The sequence below is a fragment of the Petromyzon marinus genome, chromosome 39 (genome assembly GCF_048934315.1).
Source record: "Petromyzon marinus isolate PM22_M1 ecotype Great Lakes invasive population chromosome 39, UKy_Petmar_22M1.pri1.0, whole genome shotgun sequence".
NCBI classification, from domain to species: domain Eukaryota; kingdom Metazoa; phylum Chordata; class Hyperoartia; order Petromyzontiformes; family Petromyzontidae; genus Petromyzon; species Petromyzon marinus.
Window position 1 is genome coordinate 10,534,729 of NC_133705.1, and position 20,132 is coordinate 10,554,860.

Here is a 20,132-nt window from a genome sequence, read left to right on the forward strand (position 1 = left end):
TCACACACACACACCTAACCATCACACACAGACCTAACCATCACACACACACACCTAACCATCACACACACACACACACCTAACCATCACACACACACCTAACCATCACACACACACACCTAACCATCACACACACACACACCTAACCATCACACACACACACCTAACCATCACATACACACCTAACCATCACACACACACACACACACCTAACCATCACACACACACACCTAACCATCACACACACACACCTAACCATCACACACACACACCTAACCATCACACACACACACACACCTAACCATCACACACACACACACCTAACCACACACCTAACCATCACACACACACCTAACCATCACACACACACACACACACCTAACCATCACACACACACACACACCTAACCATCACACACACACCTAACCATCACACACACACACACCTAACCATCACACACACACGCACCTAACCATCACACACACACACCTAACCATCACACACACACACACACACCTAACCATCACACACACACACACACCTAACCATCACACACACACACACACCTAACCATCACACACACACACCTAACCATCACACACACACACCTAACCATCACACACACACCTAACCATCACACACACACCTAACCATCACACACACACACACCTAACCATCACACACACACACACGCACCCAACCATCACACACACACACCTAACCATCACACACACACACCTAACCATCACACACACACACCTAACCATCACACACACACACCTAACCATCACACACACACACCTAACCATCACACACACACACCACCTTCCCAAATTATCCACAAAAAGCAGGCATCATCGATCGTACACAGCAAAGCGGGTGCCAACAACCTACCTGCTCCACTGCCCGCTAACCTGTGCCCTCCGCTCTTAGGTTGCCAGCGTATGGATTTCCTTGACGCTCAAGTCCGTAATCGATCCGTGGCTTTGCTCGACCCACGGCAACGGCTCCCGTTGCCCAGGAATATTCGCGAGCTCCGTTTGTGCCGGGCGGTGAGTGAAAACGAGGGCTGATAAGCAGGCGACGGGCGCGTCTCTACGGAAGGGGGACAACGGCTGCGTCTACGCTGGGGCCAGAGAGCGGCTTCCCAAAGGCCGGGTCCAGCTTTTAAATCGTCACCTTGATTGGAAAGTTAATTTCTCTAGAACACCTTTATGCGTTCAGTTCGTAGTCCTTTCGACCGCACCTCCGATTCAGCACGGTTGGCTACGTACGGTGTGAAAGAAGTTCGACTTTACGTGCCATGCAGTGATAACAACCTTCCATTCCGATATCAGAAAGCCACTCGAGGTCGTGCACTTTTAAATCATCAAAGTAGTTTCTTTACAAATGCTGTTTGTGTTTCGGTTTTTTTTGGTCCTTCCACCGCACCTCCGTTTGTGCTACGTACGGCGCCAAAGAAGTGCAACATACGTACACGTGTGTACGTACGTGTGTACGTATGTGTGTACGTACGTGTGTACGTACGTGTGTACGTACGTGTGTACGTACGTGTGTACGTACGTGTGTACGTACGTAATACGTATGCACGTACTTGTGTGCGTGCGTGCGTGCGTACGAAGAGCGTCCAACACGCAGGTGATGAGAAGGAAACTGGGCGCCGTTTCGACAGCTCGCGTGTCGGGGTTGGACGCCAACGGGGGCATTGGAAGTGGCGAATTGAGCGCGTTGGCACGGGACGCAGGAAGGTGGAAACAAATGTGCAGTGGACACCTACGGGGCTATCTGCACCACGGATCGTGATGATAAAAAAGAACGATTAAACATTGCTTCCACATAACCCATCAGCCGGACGCACGGCCTTCTTCTGGGAGTGCAAAACGTCAGTAGCATCGCCGCGGTGGCGGCTACGAGATGTTAACCACCCTCGCCTGGTGTGCAGGAGGTCGTGGGTTCGATTACGACCCTGATGACGCCTGCTGTATATTTGGAATTTGCCTGTCTCTCTCTCTCTCTCCCCGTGGAGATGTTAACTACCTCGCCAGGTATACGGGAGGTTGTGGGTTCGATCCCGACCTTGACGATGCCTACTGCTGCTGTATATTTGGAGTTTGTAGCGTCTCTCTTCCCCATGGTCACGTGGATTTTTCTCCGGGTCCTCCGGTTTTTTCCTCCACGTTTAGAATCAATGTCTGGTTACTGCTCTGAATGTCCACGTGATGATGACGAGCCACTTCGTTGAGCTATCGTTTTTGGTAGCCAGGGTCGCTTCTGAAAAAGAGCTACACGGCTCAGCGGGGTGAGGGGGGAGGGCCTTACCTGGTAAAATTAAAATAGTTTAGATTCGTAACTTTCTTTTAGAACGAGTTTAGCAAACACAAAAAAAAACTACTCACACATCCGCGGATTACGCAAAAAAATTGATTACGTAAAAGATTTTGGCCAACTTGCGTTGCGTGTCTTCGGGAAGTGTTCCAATTAGCCGACGGGACAGCTGTCAAGGCAAAGATTAACTTTGCTCATCGGCAAATTCCGCAGATTTGGGCAACGCTTTTATCGGTGTTGGCCGGATTTTCTCTCGCCGGTAAACTCCCGAACAGCAACGCAGCTTTGGCGTCTAAGGCTTTCGTGTAAGAAAAAAACCTCGACCCCTGTAATTAAAACCCACCGGAGCCTGCACTCACTCGATGGAGCAGCGGGCGGAGGAGCGGCAAACGAACGAAACCAGAAGCAGAATCTCGCCGGCTCCTTCTTCGCACCGAAAAGCCGTGGCGGGAGGGTGGCGGGAGGGGCAGAGAGAGGCCTCTTCATCCAGCAGTGGCTTGACAAAGGGTCCATTAAAAGTTGCAAACGTTTGTTATTGTCGTCGTCGTTACGATCATTGTCATCGGTCCTACCGGTGGCGCGAATTTGCGCCGTGCGAGCGGGGCGAGGAGAGGAGAGGGTTTAAAACACAGCACGGGCGAGCGAGCGAGGAGGAGAGGAGAGGGTTTAAAACACAGCACGGGCGAGCGAGCGAGCGAGGAGAGGAGAGGGTTTAAAACGCAGCACGGGCGAGCGAGCGAGGAGAGGAGAGGGTTTAAAACACAGCACGGGCGAGCGAGCGAGCGAGGAGAGGAGAGGGTTTAAAACACAGCACGGGCGAGCGAGCGAGGAGAGGAGAGGGTTTAAAACGCAGCACGGGCGAGCGAGCGAGCGAGGAGAGGAGAGGGTTTAAAACACAGCACGGGCGAGCGAGCGAGGAGGAGAGGAGAGGGTTTAAAACACAGCACGGGCGAGCGAGCGAGGAGGAGAGGAGAGGGTTTAAAACACAGCACGGGCGAGCGAGCGAGGAGGAGAGGAGAGGGTTAACGCAGCACGCAGCGGGCGTCCAGGACGGCGCCTGAATTATTCACTCGCGCTCCGCAATGTTCCCCAGGCATGGCTGGGGGGTTGGGTGCGGGATTTAAACGGCGAGCCGGCCATAATGATGCGCCTGCTCTCCCCCCCATCCCCCGTCTCCGCCCCCTTTGTTGTGTGGTCGAGTGCGCCGGTTACAAGGCGGGGGGAAGGCGGCGTCGTGGAGAGTGGAGGGGGGGGGGTCACGCGCGGTGGACCCCCCCCCCGTAAGGGTCCTCGGCAGTAGCTCTGCGGCATCCGCTTCCGCGGCGGGTCGCTCGCCAACGACGCGCCCTGCGGAGCGTCCGAATGGATTCGTGGTCACGTGACGCGACGCTGGGATGAAGCGGCGCGTGGGTGAATACAATTTCTTGCTAAAGCTTGAAGGGAGATGACACGAGCTCTCACACACACCCACACACACGAGCTCTCACACACACACCCACACACGCACACGCACGAGCTCTCACCCACACACGCACGCACGCACACGTGCACTCACCCACACACGCACGCACACACGCACGCACGCGTGCACACACGCACGCACACACACACGCACGCACACACGCACGCGTGCACTCGCGTTTCCACGCGCGCACAAAAGATCCCCCATATAGCCTTAACAGACTGTAGGGGCAAGTGCTGTTAGCGAGCAGCACCTATGACGGCCGGCACGGCACGCGAGGGGGTGGGTGGCCAGCACCACTCCCCAGCGGCGATGTTGACACCACGCCGCACCAAGTAACTCTTTTGAGGCCGAGCCGACCTAGGGGAGACCCAGGACCGGATCAGACAATCGTCACCGGTGTCGGTGGCCGTGAGCGCGAATCGAAGTCACCAGGTTCGTAGCACGGCGCGCTATCCGCTACACCACCGCTCACCCACGCGCACACACACGCGCACTCACGCGTGAATACACACACACACTCACGCGTGAATACACTCACGCGTGAATACACACACACACGTGAACACACACACACACACGTGAACACACACATACACAGGCTGCGCGCATCCGCGCAGTGTCGAGAGGCGTCTGGCGGCAGCTCGGCCGCTCCGTTCACCTCCTCTCAACGAAAATCTCGCACCTCGCTTCTTCTGAAACTGCTTCTCGTGTTTAGTTTGTTGTTTTCACCCAGTCCCACGTATGTACGTACGTGCACACGCATGTCGCCGTTCGTAAGTGCGGGTGTTCGTAAGTCGGGTCTCTGTAAGTCGAGGACTGTCCTGTACATACGGACGTCATCTCTCTCTCTCTCTCTACGAGAGCCATTAGCGAGCAGTATGTTACAGGTCGACATGATTGTGTTGCTGTTATTATTATTGCTGTAACACAATGTAGGTAAATTATACTTCTAAGCCGGAGAGAGGCCATCAACACAACAAGTTTCCTTTGAAAAGAAGGCCCAGGAAGTTGATGGCACTCAAGACACACTCGATCACGCACGCAAGCACTCACATGCCAATATACACTCAAACATCCACGTTCACACACACACACTCACACACCAATACACACTCACACGGAAATACACACTCACACGCACACACTCACGCGTGAATACACACACACGTCCACATTCACACACGCACACAGATCCACATTCACACACGCACACACTTGAATACACTCGCACAGATCCACATTCACACACGCACACAGAGATCCACATTCACACACGCACCAACTCACACGTGAATACACTCGCATAGATCAACATTCACACACACAGATCCACATTCACACACGCACACACTCACAGGTGACTACACTCGCACAGATCAACATTCACACACACGTCCACATTCACACACACTCACACGTGAATACACTCGCACAGATCAACATTCACACACACACACAGAGATCCACATTCACACACGCACACACGCACACGTGAATACACTCGCACAGATCAACATTCACACACACAGATCGACATTCACACACGCACTCACACGTCCACATTCACACTCGCACGCGAATACACACACACAGATCCACATTCACACGTGAATACACACACAAACATAAATTCAGAATTCACACACGCACACACTCGCACGTCCACATTCACACACGCACGCACTCACACGTGAACACGCACACATCCACATTCACACACACACAGATCCACATTCACACACGCACGCACTCACGCTAGGACACGCACAATGACGCTCCTTCACACAAAGAGTCGCATCCGTCTATGACCGTACAGCGCTGTGTGTAGCCTATAAGAGTTAGTGTTGTCAGCGAGCAGCAAGCACCGCACGGCACACGAGGGGGGTGGGTGGCCAGCACCACGCCCGGCCGCCTTTGTCTCCCCAGTGGCGATGATTACCACACCAAACGAGGCAACTCACTTGAGGCCGAGTCGACCTAGGGGAGGCCCAGAGCCGGTTATCGTGTTCGTCGCTGTTATTGGTCACGAGCGCGAGTCAAGGTTGGGTCGCCGGGTCTCGTGTGCTAAGCACTGCGCCACCGCTCCCCACCCAGCGGTACAGTACAGTATATGCTTGGGCACACGACGGTAAATGGTAATTTCCGTAGCAACCCTGCGACGTTGGGGGAAATTCCACATTCCTATGGCGGAGGCGAGTCTATCCGTAGGACAACCGCTGGCGAATTCCCGCAAACCTGTACTGTCGCTTGTGTTGACTGTGGTAGGATGATTGCTGATGACGATGATGATGATTGCTGATGATGATGGTGGTGATGGTGGTGGTGGTGATGATGACGATGGTGAAGATGATGATGGTAAAGATGACGATGGTGATGACGATGACTAGGACGTGGTGGTGGTGACGATGGCGATAACAATAGCGATGACGATAGTGATGGTGATGATGGTGGTGATGATGACGGTGGTGGTGGTGGTGATGATGATGGCAACGACGGCGATGGTGATGATGGTGGTGACGATGGTGATGACGGTGGTGGTGGTGGTGACGATGGCGATAATAGCGATGACGATGGTGATGATGATGGTGGTGATGATGACGGTGGTGGTGATGACGGTGGCGATGACGATGGTGGCGGTGGTGGCGATGACGATGGTGGCGGTGGTGGCGATGATGATGGCGATGGTGATGACGGTGGTGATGACGATGGTGGTGGTGATGACGGTGGTGATGACGATGACGGTGGTGATGACGATGACGGTGGTGATGACGGTGGTGATGACGATGACGGTGGTGATGACGATGACGGTGGTGATGACGATGACGGTGGTGATGACGGTGGTGATAACGATGGTGGTGGTGATGACGGTGGTGATGACGATGACGGTGGTGATGACGGTGGTGATGACAATGACGGTGGTGATGACGATGGTGGTGGTGACGATGACGGTGACGATGACGGTGGTGATGACGATGACGGTGGTGATGACGGTGGTGATGACGATGGTGGTGGTGATGACGGTGGTGATGACGATGACGGTGGTGATGACGGTGGTGATGACGGTGGTGATGACGATGACGGTGGTGATGACGATGGTGGTGGTGGTGATGACCGCGGGTGGCCGTTCTCGCCGAACGCGTTTTTCGTTGAGCACGGAACTTTTCAGGAGCGCGTCTCCACTACTGGCGCGTTAAACGGCGACTTGCGGCGCAAGACGTACAAAACCGTCGGCAATGTTCGGTGCAACGAAGCGACAGGCACCGTATCCAACACTCCCAGAGGGTGAGAGGGCGACAGACACGGGCAGAGCAAACTCACACTACTTGACTATTTTATATTTTATTTAACCAGGCAAGGCCCCAGTGAGCTAAGTAGTATAGCAGCAGCTCTTTTTTTCAGAACCGACCTGGCTATCACGCAATGATAGCTCAACGAAGTTGCTTATCATCGTGTGAACATCAGCCTGACCCTAACATTAAGCCTAACCCCAACCCTATTATTAAGCCCAACCATAACCCTCACGTTAAACCATCACGTTAAACCCCCACGTTAAACCCCCACGTTAAACCCAACCCTTGTTAAGTGTGTTGTCCCTTCCCCGCACCTCCGATTAAGCACGGTTGGGCAACGTATGGTGCGAAAGAAGTCCAACGTACACGCAAGTTCAACATACATTACAGCGGCCGAATACTCCAAATGCGTGATGCCGTCAATTCTCAATGTGGGGGGAAAAAAACGGAGGACCCGGAGAAAAATCCACGCGACCGCGGGGAGAGAGTCGCCGCAAACGCCAAATCTACAGCAGCAGCAGCAGCAGGCATCGTCAGAATCAGGATCGAACCCACGGACCTCCTGCGTGCCAGGCGAGGCGGTTAACATCTCCTCGCCACCGGTTTGTCGGTGGCGAGGTCGCCGCGTTCAGCAGCGCGTCGTCGTTGCCGTGCAACCCTCCGCCACCCGACGCGGCCGGAGAAGTAAAACGGTTCACGGCGGTGACGGACGGACGTCGCCGGTTTGTTACCGGGTCGGCGGCGGCAGCGGCAGCGGCGGCAGCGGCAGCGGTCGTACCGTTGGAGAGCGATCCGTCAGAGCAGAGAGAGAGAGAAAAGAGCGTTGGTGCCGTGTCGCTGTTCCTCCCCGCCTTGTGCTGAAGGAGCGCAGACCACCCCGCTGGGTTCACCGTGCGGCCCCCAGCTTGGGTAGTGTGGCCACAATCGCACTGCGACTGTGGCTTGTTATCTTTAATGCATCTCTATGAGCGTGCATGCATCTCTCTGTGTCTCTCCATGTAACTCTGTGATTGTCTATGTATCTCTATGAGTGTGTATGCATCTCTCTGCGTCTCTCCATGTAACTCTGTGCGTCTCCGTGTATCTCTACGATTCTCTACGAGTCTCTATGTATCTCTATGAGTGCGTATGTACCTCTCTGTCTCAATGTAACTCTGTGTATCTCTACGAGTCTCTATGTATCTCTATGAGTGCGTATGTACCTCTCTGTCTCAATGTAACTCTGTGTATCTCTACGAATCTCTATGTATCTCTATGAGTGTGTATGTACCTCTGTCTCAATGTAACTCTGTGTATCTCTACGAGTCTCTATGTATCTCTATGAGTGTGTATGTACCTCTCTGTCTCAATGCAACTCTGTGCATCTCTGTGTATCTCTACGAGTCTCTATGTATCTCTATGAGTGTGTATGTACCTCTCTGTCTCAATGTAACTCTGTGTATCTCTACGAGTCTCTATGTATCTCTATGAGTGTGTATGTACCTCTCTGTCTCAATGTAACTCTGTGTATCTCTACGAGTCTCTATGTATCTCTATGAGTGTGTATGTACCTCTCTGTCTCAATGTAACTCTGTGTATCTCTACGAGTCTCTATGTATCTCTATGAGTGCGTATGTACCTCTCTGTCTCAATGTAACTCTGTGAATCTGTGTATCTCTACGAGTCTCTATGTATCTCTATGAGTGTGTATGTACCTCTCTGTCTCAATGTAACTCTGTGCATCTCTGTGCGTCTCTGTGTATCTCTACGAGTCTCTATGTATCTCTATGAGTGTGTATGTACATCTCTGTCTCAATGTAACTCTGTGAATCTGTGTATCTCTACGAGTCTCTATGTATCTCTATGAGTGTGTATGTACCTCTCTGTCTCAATGTAACTCTGTGCATTTCTGTGTATCTCTACGAGTCTCTGTGTATCTCTACGAGTCTCTATGCATCTCTATGAGTCCCTATGTATCTCTATGTCATGTTAACTAACGGGTTCACAATTTGGGTTGCTTGGTCACAATCGCAGACGGCTGTGGCTCGTGCCTTTAATGTTTACCGCCATTTACGAGTGCCGGATTACATACCGCGTGCGTGCAGCATTGCCACCACCATCGTCACCACCGCCACCACCACCAAACACCACCGCCACCACCATCAACGCCACTACCAACCACCACCACCACCACGACGCGCCGCCTTACCTGAGGCTGATCGTGCGTGGGAAGAGGTTGTCTTGGCTGGAGGCGCGACGGCAACCCGGCACAGGTCCACGGGGCACGGCGTTGATGGAGGGGAGAGGGGGACAGGGGGTGGGGGGGAGAGGTTGTGGGGGTGGGGGGGAGAGGTTGTGGGGGGGGGGGAGGTCAGCAAGCGAGCGGAGTGACCGTCGGGAAACACGGCGGCGGTAACGACTACCGCAACAATTCATTCACTAACGGCGGGCGGCCGTCGGTCGGGCGCAAGCCGCAACGACGGACACGGACAAAGAGCGACGAGAACAAAAGGCGGGACCAGAGGGACCCTCGCCGCACACCTGGTTGTCACGGCAACGCGGGCTCGGTCCGCTCCCTCCCACCACCACCCACCAATATCCTTACCTGGCCAGCCACCCCCTACACCCACCGCGTCTCTCCTCCTCCTCCTCCCTCACCAGTGCCGTGGCTGTCCCCGTCACAACCACTACTCCTGCGCCACCACGTGTTGTGTGTCTGTGCGTGTCTGTGCGTGTGTGTGCGTCTGTGTGTCTGTGCGTCTGTGTGTATGTGTGTGTGTCTGCGTTTTTGTCTGTGCGTGTGTGAGTCTGTGAGTGTGTGCGTCTGTGTGTCTGTGCGTCTGTGTGTATGTGTGTGTGTCTGCGTTTGTGTCTTTGCGTGTGTCTCTATGTGTCTGTGCGTGTGTCTTTGTCTGTTTGTCTGTGCGTGTGTGTCTGTGTGTATATGCGTGTGTGTATGTGTGTCTGTGCATGTGTGTCTGTGTGTATGTGCATGTGTGTCTGTGTGTATGTGCGCGTGTGTCTGTGTGTATGTGCGTGTGTGTCTGTGTGTATGTGCGTGTGTGTATGTGTGTGTGTCTGCGTTTGTGTGTGTGTGTCTGCGTTTGTGTCTGTGCGTGTGTCTCTATGTGTCTGTGCGTGTGTCTTTGTCTGTTTGTCTGTGCGTGTGTGTCTGTGTGTATGTGCATGTGTGTCTGTGTGTATGTGCATGTGTGTCTGTGTGTATGTGCGTGTGTGTCTGTGTGTATGTGCGTGTGTGTCTGTGCGTGTGTCTTTGTCTGTTTGTCTGTGCGTGTGTGTCTGTGTGTATGTGCGTGTGTGTCTGTGCGTGTGTCTTTGTCTGTTTGTCTGTGCGTGTGTGTCTGTGTGTATGTGCGTGTGTGTCTGTGCGTGTGTCTTTGTCTGTGTGTCTGCGCATGTGACCCGGGAACGCTGGGGAAGCCACGGGCGCTTGGTAATTAATCGTGCACTCTTGCTGCTGCTGCTTTCAAGTTAGACTCGACTCTGCCGACGGGGCATTGAATGTGGAAACCAGCCCTGACCTAAATACACATCCGTCATCGGTCAGAGCAAGACCGACTCTGCTGATGAGACGTTGGATGTGGAAACCAGTCCTCACCTAGATACCCGTCTGGCAGTTCACCGTCATCGGTCAGAGCAAGACCGACTCTGCCGATGAGACACTGAACGTGGACACTTGTGAAAGAGTATTTTTTCTCGTATTAATCCGATGGTCCGAGCAAGCCTGACCACTGCTGATGAAACGATGGATGTCGCAATCAGTCCAAAATTTGCATGCATTTAAGAATAATGCTGCTGAAATGGCGCACTCCCAGAAGGCTGCGTGGCTGATGGGATGTCTAAAAAAAAAACGTTACGGGCTGGAGGCGTATCGTCTACTTATAGGTTTCATCTGGAGCTGGTCCGTAATCCGATTACCCAAGTAATCCATTACTCTTCACGATCATCGATTCGATTACTCAGCTAATCCAGGTGACGTATTTTTTTTATGTGCCTCTTTTTATTTTAGTCAGGGTAAGGCCCCACTGAGCTGCCTAGCTCTTTTTCAGAAGCGGCCTGGCCATCACAAAATGACGGCTCAACAAAGCGGGCTCACCACGTGTGAAATTATAGTAGCGGCTAAATGCTACCAAAGCGCAAGTCTAAATGTGGAGGGAAATAACGCAAAACCAGGAGAAGAAATCCACACAACCGTAGCGAAAGAGACGCCACAAACTCCAAATATACAGGCATCAGGATCAGGGCCGAACCCACGACCTCCTGCGTACGAGGCGAAGGAGATAACATTTTGCCACCGTGCCTTACAGAACGTCCTGTGTGGAGATGGAGCGGTCAGATCAACTCGTGAGAGTGATGACATCGCACGGCCTTGATAAATTGATCTACAGCTTTGGGGGAGGCCTTCATCCAGCAATGGATTGATCATGGCCGAGGATGATGGTGGCAAAGGGCGATGACGTCAGCCTAACATGCGTGTGTTAGCATCACGTTGGCGGGATGTTAACTCTCGCCAATACACAGGAGGTCGTGGGTTCGATCCCGAGCCTGACGCCTGCTGCTGTATAGTTGGAGTTTGCGTGTCTCTCTCTCTCTCTCTCCCCGTGGAGATGTTAACTACCTCGCCTGGTGTACAGGAGGTCGTGGGTTCGATCCCGAGCCTGACGCCTGCTGCTGCATATTTGGAGTTTGCGTGTCTCTCTCTCTCTCATCATCATCATGGTGGCTAGGAGATGTTAACTACCTCGCCTGGTGTGCAGGAGGTCGTGGGTTCGATCCCGACCCTGACGCCTGCTGCTGCTGTATATTTGGAGTTTGTGGTGTCGCTCTCCCAGTGGTCTCCGGATCCTCTGGTCTATCCCTCCACATTTAGATTCAACAATGCACGTTTGACAGTACTTGGCTGCCATACATTGCCACGTGAGAAGCCACTTCGCTGAGCTATCATTTGTGAAAGCCAGGTCACTTCTGAAAAAGAGCTACATAGCTCAGTGGGCCTTACCTGTTCAAATAAAAAATGTTTTAGTTTCGTTTTTTAGTGCGACACGGCCATTGTGAACACCCCACTCACAAGCAGACAGACTCAATCTACAGGGCTTTACTTAACCTTTAGGTCTAACATCTCGTGACGGGGCCCATCATGAGCCAACTTGAAGACCAGAGGACACATCCATCCGTCGCACGCTATTTTTGATTTCTTATCAAAGTGCCGGAAACTTCTGAAATGTCAATTTTTCTATCCTCACGTTTCGTTCCATTGAGCTTCCTGTGATGGACTTATCACACCAGGCCTCGTTGCCACGGAGATTGCCGGTGGGGGGGTGGAAATAAAACCGGATTAATTTAAGCACATTTTTTTAAAAAAATATAATCCTCCATCAATTACGGCAGCTCGGTCGGAGATTAACGTGCTTCGTACCCTAATTTCAAACTGGCTCCATCGAAACGTGACCTTTTTTTTAATGTTTATCACCACGGGTCGAGGATGTCCCGCAGGTTTTGCTTCCGATCGGCGAAACGGTGCCGACGCGAGAAGCCGGGCCCTTTCCGTCGCGGCAACGGGCGACGAGGACGGCCGGGTTATGAGCTGCCGCCGCCGCCGCCGGTTGGCGAGCTACACCGGGGAGCCACCCGACGTGAGAAACCGAAATCAGAATCTTGTCCATAACGGAGGAGAGGTAGGTCGGTTTGGTTGTTTTTGTTTCGCCGGGGTCAGATCGCGTGAATGTAAAATGCGGCGTTAAACCCGGCGCCACCAAACCCCACGAGCGGCCCCAATTAGGAAAAGGTTTGTCGCGTGAACAAAACGTGCCAAGCCGTTGCTGGTCCACGCCAACAACACCCCGGTCGCGGTGTTGGAGAGCAAAGCCCTCGACAGTTACAATCGGAGTGCCGTGACGCTAACACCGGTAATTACAACAACCGGCATCGGTCAGAGTTGTGGGGAGAAATCCTCCTCCTGTTTCATTCTTAAATCGACGGTGGGTGGTGAGTGGGGGGGGGGGAATAGATGTGATGTAAGAATCGTTGATTTAGACTGCAGGATGAATCCGATAAGCTCTGCAGATCTTTTTTCACAGATGTCCAGTAGAGCATCTACAGGGAAAGATACGAGAGAGCAGAATGGGGGGGAGAGGGAGGAATGAGGAATAAAAGGGAACAAGGATGGAGAAGCAAAGGAGAGATGGGAGCAGAAGATTCAGGAGAGATGAGGATCCGGAGGGAGAGGATACATCAGGGCCTCGTCGCTGCTGCTGCTGCTGCTTACATGGAGCGGCGTCTGCTTTCATAGTGGGTGGGGCATGGGAGAGGGGAGGAGTTCAGAGTGGGAGTGGCCACACAGTAGTCCACGTGACTTACAGGAGGCTTGAGCTGGTTTCGATAGGTATAGAGCTGTAAAGATGAGAGAGGGATTTGGAGTAGGGTGACCCTGTGCCTCTACTGGACATCTGTGGGGAAAACATCACTTGATATCGCCCATACAATTCCTCCGGTATAAATAATCATTTTGATTCTGATCATTGGTCGGAACAAGCCCGACTCTGCCGATGAGACACTCAATGCGCAAACCAGTCCTGACCTAGATGAATATCCGTTTCGGAATATTTCCGCACCCGCCACGCAACGACACCCCGAACACCTCGCCATCGGCTGCTGCTGCTGCTGCTGCTGCTGCGAGCGCCGTACCCGGATTCGAACCACCTGGGGGCGAGGATTTTCGGCGGCGCCCGGCTCAGCGCTGCGATGGCCGAGCCACTCCCTCCCCCCCCCACACACCGTGGCACACCGTCGCACACGCAGGCACGTTTTCTAATCCGCGCCTCTGCAGCTGCAGGCGCGGGCAGGCAGGCAGCGGGCTGGAGAAATGCACGGCGCGGAAAAACCGGGTCGCGCAAGAGACGCGTGCACTCACACATACAAAGACAAAGATCCTCTGTGTAGCCTGTAACAGGCTGTTCGGGGCAAGTGCTGTTTGCGAGCACCTATGAAGGCCGGCCGGCACGGCACAGGAAGGAGTGGGTGGCCAACACCACGCCCGGCCGCCTTTGTCTCCCCAGTGTAATGTTTACACATCACACCGGGTACTCATTTGAGGCTGAGCGGACCTAGGGGAGGCCAGGACCGGTTCAGATAATCGTCACTGGTGTTGGCCGTGAGTGGGAATTGAACCCGGGTCACCAGGTTCGTAGCGCAGCGTGCTAACCGCTACACCACCGCTCTCCACACACACGCGCACACACACAGCTCCTTTGAATGGTAGAAGAGCTTCCACTCGTATAAATAATGCAATGCGCATATACGGAGAGGGCGCCACGGTGGCTAGGAGATGTTAACTACCTCGCCTGGTATGCAGGAGGTCCTGGGTTCGATCCCCGCCCTGACACCTGCTGTATATCTGGAGTTTGCGTCTCTCTCTCATCATCATCATCATGGTGCCTAAGATATGTTAACAACCTCGCCTGGTATACAGGAGGTCCTGAGTTTGATCCCGCCCCTGACGCCTGCTGATCTACATTTTGAAGCTTCTGCGTCTCTCTCCCCCGTGGCCCAGTGGATTTTTACTCCGGGGCACCCCCGGTTTTTCCCCCCTCCACATTTCCAGTCGACGACACCGCGCGTTCCAGAGCATTCGGCTCCCGCCGTCAACGTCCACGCGGTGACGACGACGAGCCCGCGTCGTTCGCGAGCGCCCTCGTCGCGTCCCGACGAGTTTGACCGCGCAAGCTCGGCACCGTCGCCGTCGCTCGGAGCTTCGTCGGGAACCCGAAGGGGCTGCGAGGACGTCGGACGAACGCCGCCCGTGGCCATCACTCAACCCCCCGGGGAGAGAGAGAGCCCGTGGGCGAGATCCGCGCCGCATCAGGGGGAGCGTCAACGGCCGTGAAACACGCGGCCCACGTGGCCGTACGCAGCTTCAAGCAGGGCTGTCGGGCTTGCTTTTGAAACCACCCCCCACCCCCCATGATGGAGCTTGTGTAAGCATGAATCTGGGCCGAGCGGAGGCTGCGGCATCGAGAGGAGAAAGCGGGGGGGGGAGATTAGCGACTGTCAAGGTGATTTCTCGTGGTTGAGTCGACAGGGGCAGGAAGCGGGCGAGGGGATTAAGGTTTGGAGAGACGAGCTGCTGATGGTGGTGGTGCTGGTAGGGAGGGTGGTGGGGGGCACAGCTGGAGTGCATCTGACAGTCATCTCAGTCGGTCAACACACGGCACCTGGGGTCTTGTCCCGTGACCTGCTGCCAGCAGAGAGCCTCCGACACTTCGCGTGGCCTCAAAGTGTACCTAGCCTGGCACAGGCGCTGTGGTGACGTCACCGTCACGAAGTGGCGAATGGTGTTGGTGGTTGTGGGAGTTGCTGTGGGGTTGGTAGCGGCGTATGTAACGTATAAACGTTGCATTTTATTTTGACTTAAAACTTTCGTGACCGCAGGAGTTCATATTCTTGGCTCTTTCGGTAAAGTCACGTAGATAGAAAACTATTTTTTTTAAATAAAAATAATAAATTAAAGATAATCAAAGCAAAAAACCCCACGACCTTTCGATCGAAATGCCGTTGATTTTTTGCTTTTATTTTTATATAAAAAAGGAAGTTATTATTTTTTTAAATTAATTTTTTGTCTTCTATTTACGTGACTTTACCGAAAGAACAAAGAATATAACGTCTAATTTCCTTCACACCATACGTAGCCAACCGTGCTAATCGGAGGTGCGGTTGGTGGTTGCGGTGCGGAGATATGGTGGGATTGGTGGTGGTGGTTGTTGTAGTACAGAGGGTGGTGGTGGTGGGGTCGGTGGCAAGGATGGTGGTGGTAGTTGGTGGTGGGGCTGCCAACACCGGTGACGATTACCTGAACCAGTCCTGGGCCTCCCCTAGGTCGACTCAGCCTCAAATGAGTACCGAATGTGATGTGGAAACATCGCCACTGGGGAGACAAAGGCGGTCGGGCGTGGTGTCGGGCGCCCACCCCCTCGTGTGCCGTGCCGGCCTTCATAGGTGCCCGCTAACGGCGCTTGCCCCAACAGTCTGTTACAGGCTATGTAAGGTGCGGGGCGAAATCTTTGTTGGTAGGGATGGGTGTTGATTGTAAGTGCTCGTGATAGCTGGAGTGATGGCGGAAAGAAAGATGTCCTTTGATAGTCTCAGGGTACGATTTCATTATTCATCTGGGGAATGTTATATATATAAAATACATAATTTACGCGTTTACAAAGTAATCTTGGGGGTCTCGCCTGCGCTTGCCAGCCTGCAATTACCACCGCATTTTGCAGGATACAACCGCTCTGCCAACGGCTATGGCAGCAACATCCGGCTGCATTCGCAATCAGTTGCAAGAGTCTTAACAATTGCCTTGGGCTTGCCCACGATGCAGCGGCTGCAGCAAGGTGCAACAGTGCTAGCAATTGCAATAGCTTGCTCTAATGCAATAGCACAGCAAGGTGCAACAGGGTTACCAATTGCAACAGCGTTACCAACTGCAACAGGGTTACCAACTGCAACAGCGTTACCAACTGCAACAGCGTGCTCCTATACAACAGCACAGCAAGGTGCAACAGCGTTACCAACTGCAACAGCGTTACCAACTGCAACAGCTTGCTCCTACACAACAGCACAGCATGGTGCAACAGCGTTACCAACTGCAACAGCGTTACCAACTGCAACAGCTTGCTCCTATACAACAGCACAGCAAGGTGCAACAGCGTTACCAACTGCAACAGCTTGCTCCTATACAACAGCACATCATGGTGCAACAGCGTTACCAACTGCAACAGCTTGCTCCGATACAACAGCACAGCATGGTGCAACAGCGTTACCAACTGCAACAGCTTGCTCCTATACAACAGCACAGCATGGTGCAACAGCGTTACCAACTGCAACAGCTTGCTCTGATGCAGTAGCACCACAATGCTTCCGGTTGCAGCTGTACGATCGGCTGCAACAGCACTGTCCCATGTGACGATTGCATTTGTATTATTAAATATTTACGATTGCAATAGTACACATGCAATAGCACACATGCAATAGTACACATGCAATAGTGCACATGCAATAGTACACATGCAATAGTACACATGCAATAGTACACATGCAATAGGACACATGCACTAGTACACATGCAATAGTGCACATGCAATAGTACACATGCAATAGTACACATGCAATAGTACATATGCAATAGTACACATGCAATAGTGTACATGCAATAGTACACATGCAATAGTACACATGCAATAGTGTACATGCAATAGTACACATGCAATAGTACACATGCAATAGGATACATGCAATAGTGCACATGCAATAGTGCACATGCAATAGTGCACATGCAATAGTACACATGCAATAGTGCACATGCAATAGTACACATGCAATAGTACACATGCAATAGGATACATGCAATAGTGCACATGCAATAGTACACATGCAATAGCGCACATGCATTAGTACACATGCAATAGCACACATGCAATAGGATACATGCAATAGTGCACATGCAATAGTACACATGCAATAGTACACGTGCAATAGTGCACATGCAATAGTACACATGCAATAGGACACATGCAATAGTACACATGCAATAGCACACATGCAATAGTGCACATGCAATAGTGCACATGCAATAGTACACATGCAATAGCACACATGCAATAGTGCGCATGCAGTAGTACACATGCAATAGTACACATGCAGTAGTACACATGCAATAGTACACATGCAATAGTACGCATGCAATAGTACGCATGCAATAGTACACATGCAATAGTACACATGCAGTCATAACGTTGCTATAGTACACATGTAATAGTAGAGTTGCAGTAGTAAAATTGCAATCGTAGAGATGCAATGTTCCAGTTTCTCTTGTTTGATCCCAAACCGAAACACACACATACAGTGTGACACACACATACACAGTGTGACACACACATACACAGTGTGACACACACATATACAGTGTGACACACACATACAGTGTGACACACACATACACAGTGTGACACACACACACAGTGTGACACACACACATACACAGTGTGACACACACATACAGTGTGACACACACATACAGTGTGACACACACATACACAGTGTGACACACACATACACAGTGTGACACACATACACAGTGTGACACACATACACAGTGTGACACACACACACAGTGTGACACACACATACAGTGTGACACACACATACACAGTGTGACACACACACACAGTGTGACACACACATACACAGTGTGACACACACATACACAGTGCTACACACACATACACAGTGACACACACATACACAGTGTGACACACACACACACAGTGTGACACACACACACATACAGTGTGACACACACACACAGTGTGACACACACACACACAGTGTGACACACACACACACAGTGTGACACACACATACACAGTGTGACACACACACAGTGTGACACACACACATACAGTGTGACACACACATACACAGTGTGACACACACACATACAGTGTGACACACACACACAGTGTGACACACACATACACAGTGTGACACACACACATACAGTGTGACACACACACAGTGTGACACACACACATACAGTGTGACACACACACATACAGTGTGACACACACATACACAGTGTGACACACACACATACAGTGTGACACACACATACACAGTGTGACACACACACACAGTGTGACACACACACACATACAGTGTGACACACACACAGTGTGACACACACATACACAGTGTGACACACACACAGTGTGACACATACACAGTGTGACACACACACAGTGTGACACACACACATACACAGTGTTACACACACACATACAGTGTTACACACACACAAACAGTGTGACACACACACAAACAGTGTGACACACACACACACACAGTGTGACACACACATACAAGTGTTACACACACACAAAGTGTGACACACACATACACAGTGTGACACACACACACAGTGTGACACACACATACACAGTGTGACACACACATACACAGTGTTACACACACATACACAGTGTGACACACACATACACAGTGTGACACACACATACACAGTGACACACACACACACAGTGTGACACACACATACACAGTGTGACACACACACACAGTGTGACACACACATACACAGTGTGACACACACACACAGTGTTACACACACACACACAGTGTGACACACACACACACACAGTGTGACACACACACACACAGTGTGACACACACATACACAGTGTTACACACACATACACAGTGTTACACACACATACACAGTGTGACACACACATACACAGTGTGACACACATACACAGTGTTACACACACATACACAGTGTTACTCACACATACACAGTGTGACACACACATACACAGTGTGACACACACACACAGTGTGACACACACACACAGTGTGACACACACACACAGTGTGACACACACACATACAGTGTGACACACACATACACAGTGTGACACACACAGTGTGACACACACACACAGTGTGACACACACATACAGTGTGACACACACATACACAGTGTGACACACAGACACAGTGTGACACACACATACAGTGTGACACACACAGTGTGACACACACACACAGTGTGACACACACATACAGTGTGACACACACATACACAGTGTGACACACACACACACAGTGTGACACACACATACACAGTGTGACACACACATACACAGTGCTACACACACATATACAGTGTGACACGCACATACACAGTGACACACACATACACAGTGTGACACACACACACAGTGTGACACACACACACAAACAGTGACACACACACATACAGTGTGACACACACACACACAGTGTGACACACACACACACAGTGTGACACACACACAGTGTGACACACACACAGTGTGACACACACATACACAGTGTGACACACACACATACAGTGTGACACACACACACAGTGTGACACACACATACAGTGTGACACACACACATACAGTGTGACACACACACACAGTGTGACACACACACACAGTGTGACACACACATACACAGTG

General features: G+C 51.9%; 1 protein-coding gene and 1 long non-coding RNA gene across 12 annotated transcripts in view; one reads left to right on the forward strand and one right to left on the reverse strand.

Moving 5' to 3' along the window:
* The window catches only part of RAP1GAP (RAP1 GTPase activating protein), a 254,893-nt gene that overhangs the window by 133,342 nt on the left and 101,419 nt on the right, over positions 1 to 20,132 (reverse strand). For all 11 annotated transcript variants that reach the window (XM_076072917.1, XM_076072915.1, XM_076072916.1 and 8 more), the window contains one exon: positions 9,269 to 9,304. Coding sequence is in view for 3 of the 11 variants with exons in the window: in XM_032968061.2 (XP_032823952.2) it covers positions 9,269 to 9,304 (36 nt within the window). In the remaining 8 variants the exon portion in view is untranslated. The remainder of the gene's footprint in view (positions 1 to 9,268; positions 9,305 to 20,132) is intronic.
* On the forward strand, positions 12,516 to 16,292 carry LOC142930480 (uncharacterized). The gene is made up of 2 exons (XR_012946403.1): positions 12,516 to 12,755; positions 14,681 to 16,292. It is a non-coding gene; the product is annotated as an uncharacterized LOC142930480 (long non-coding RNA).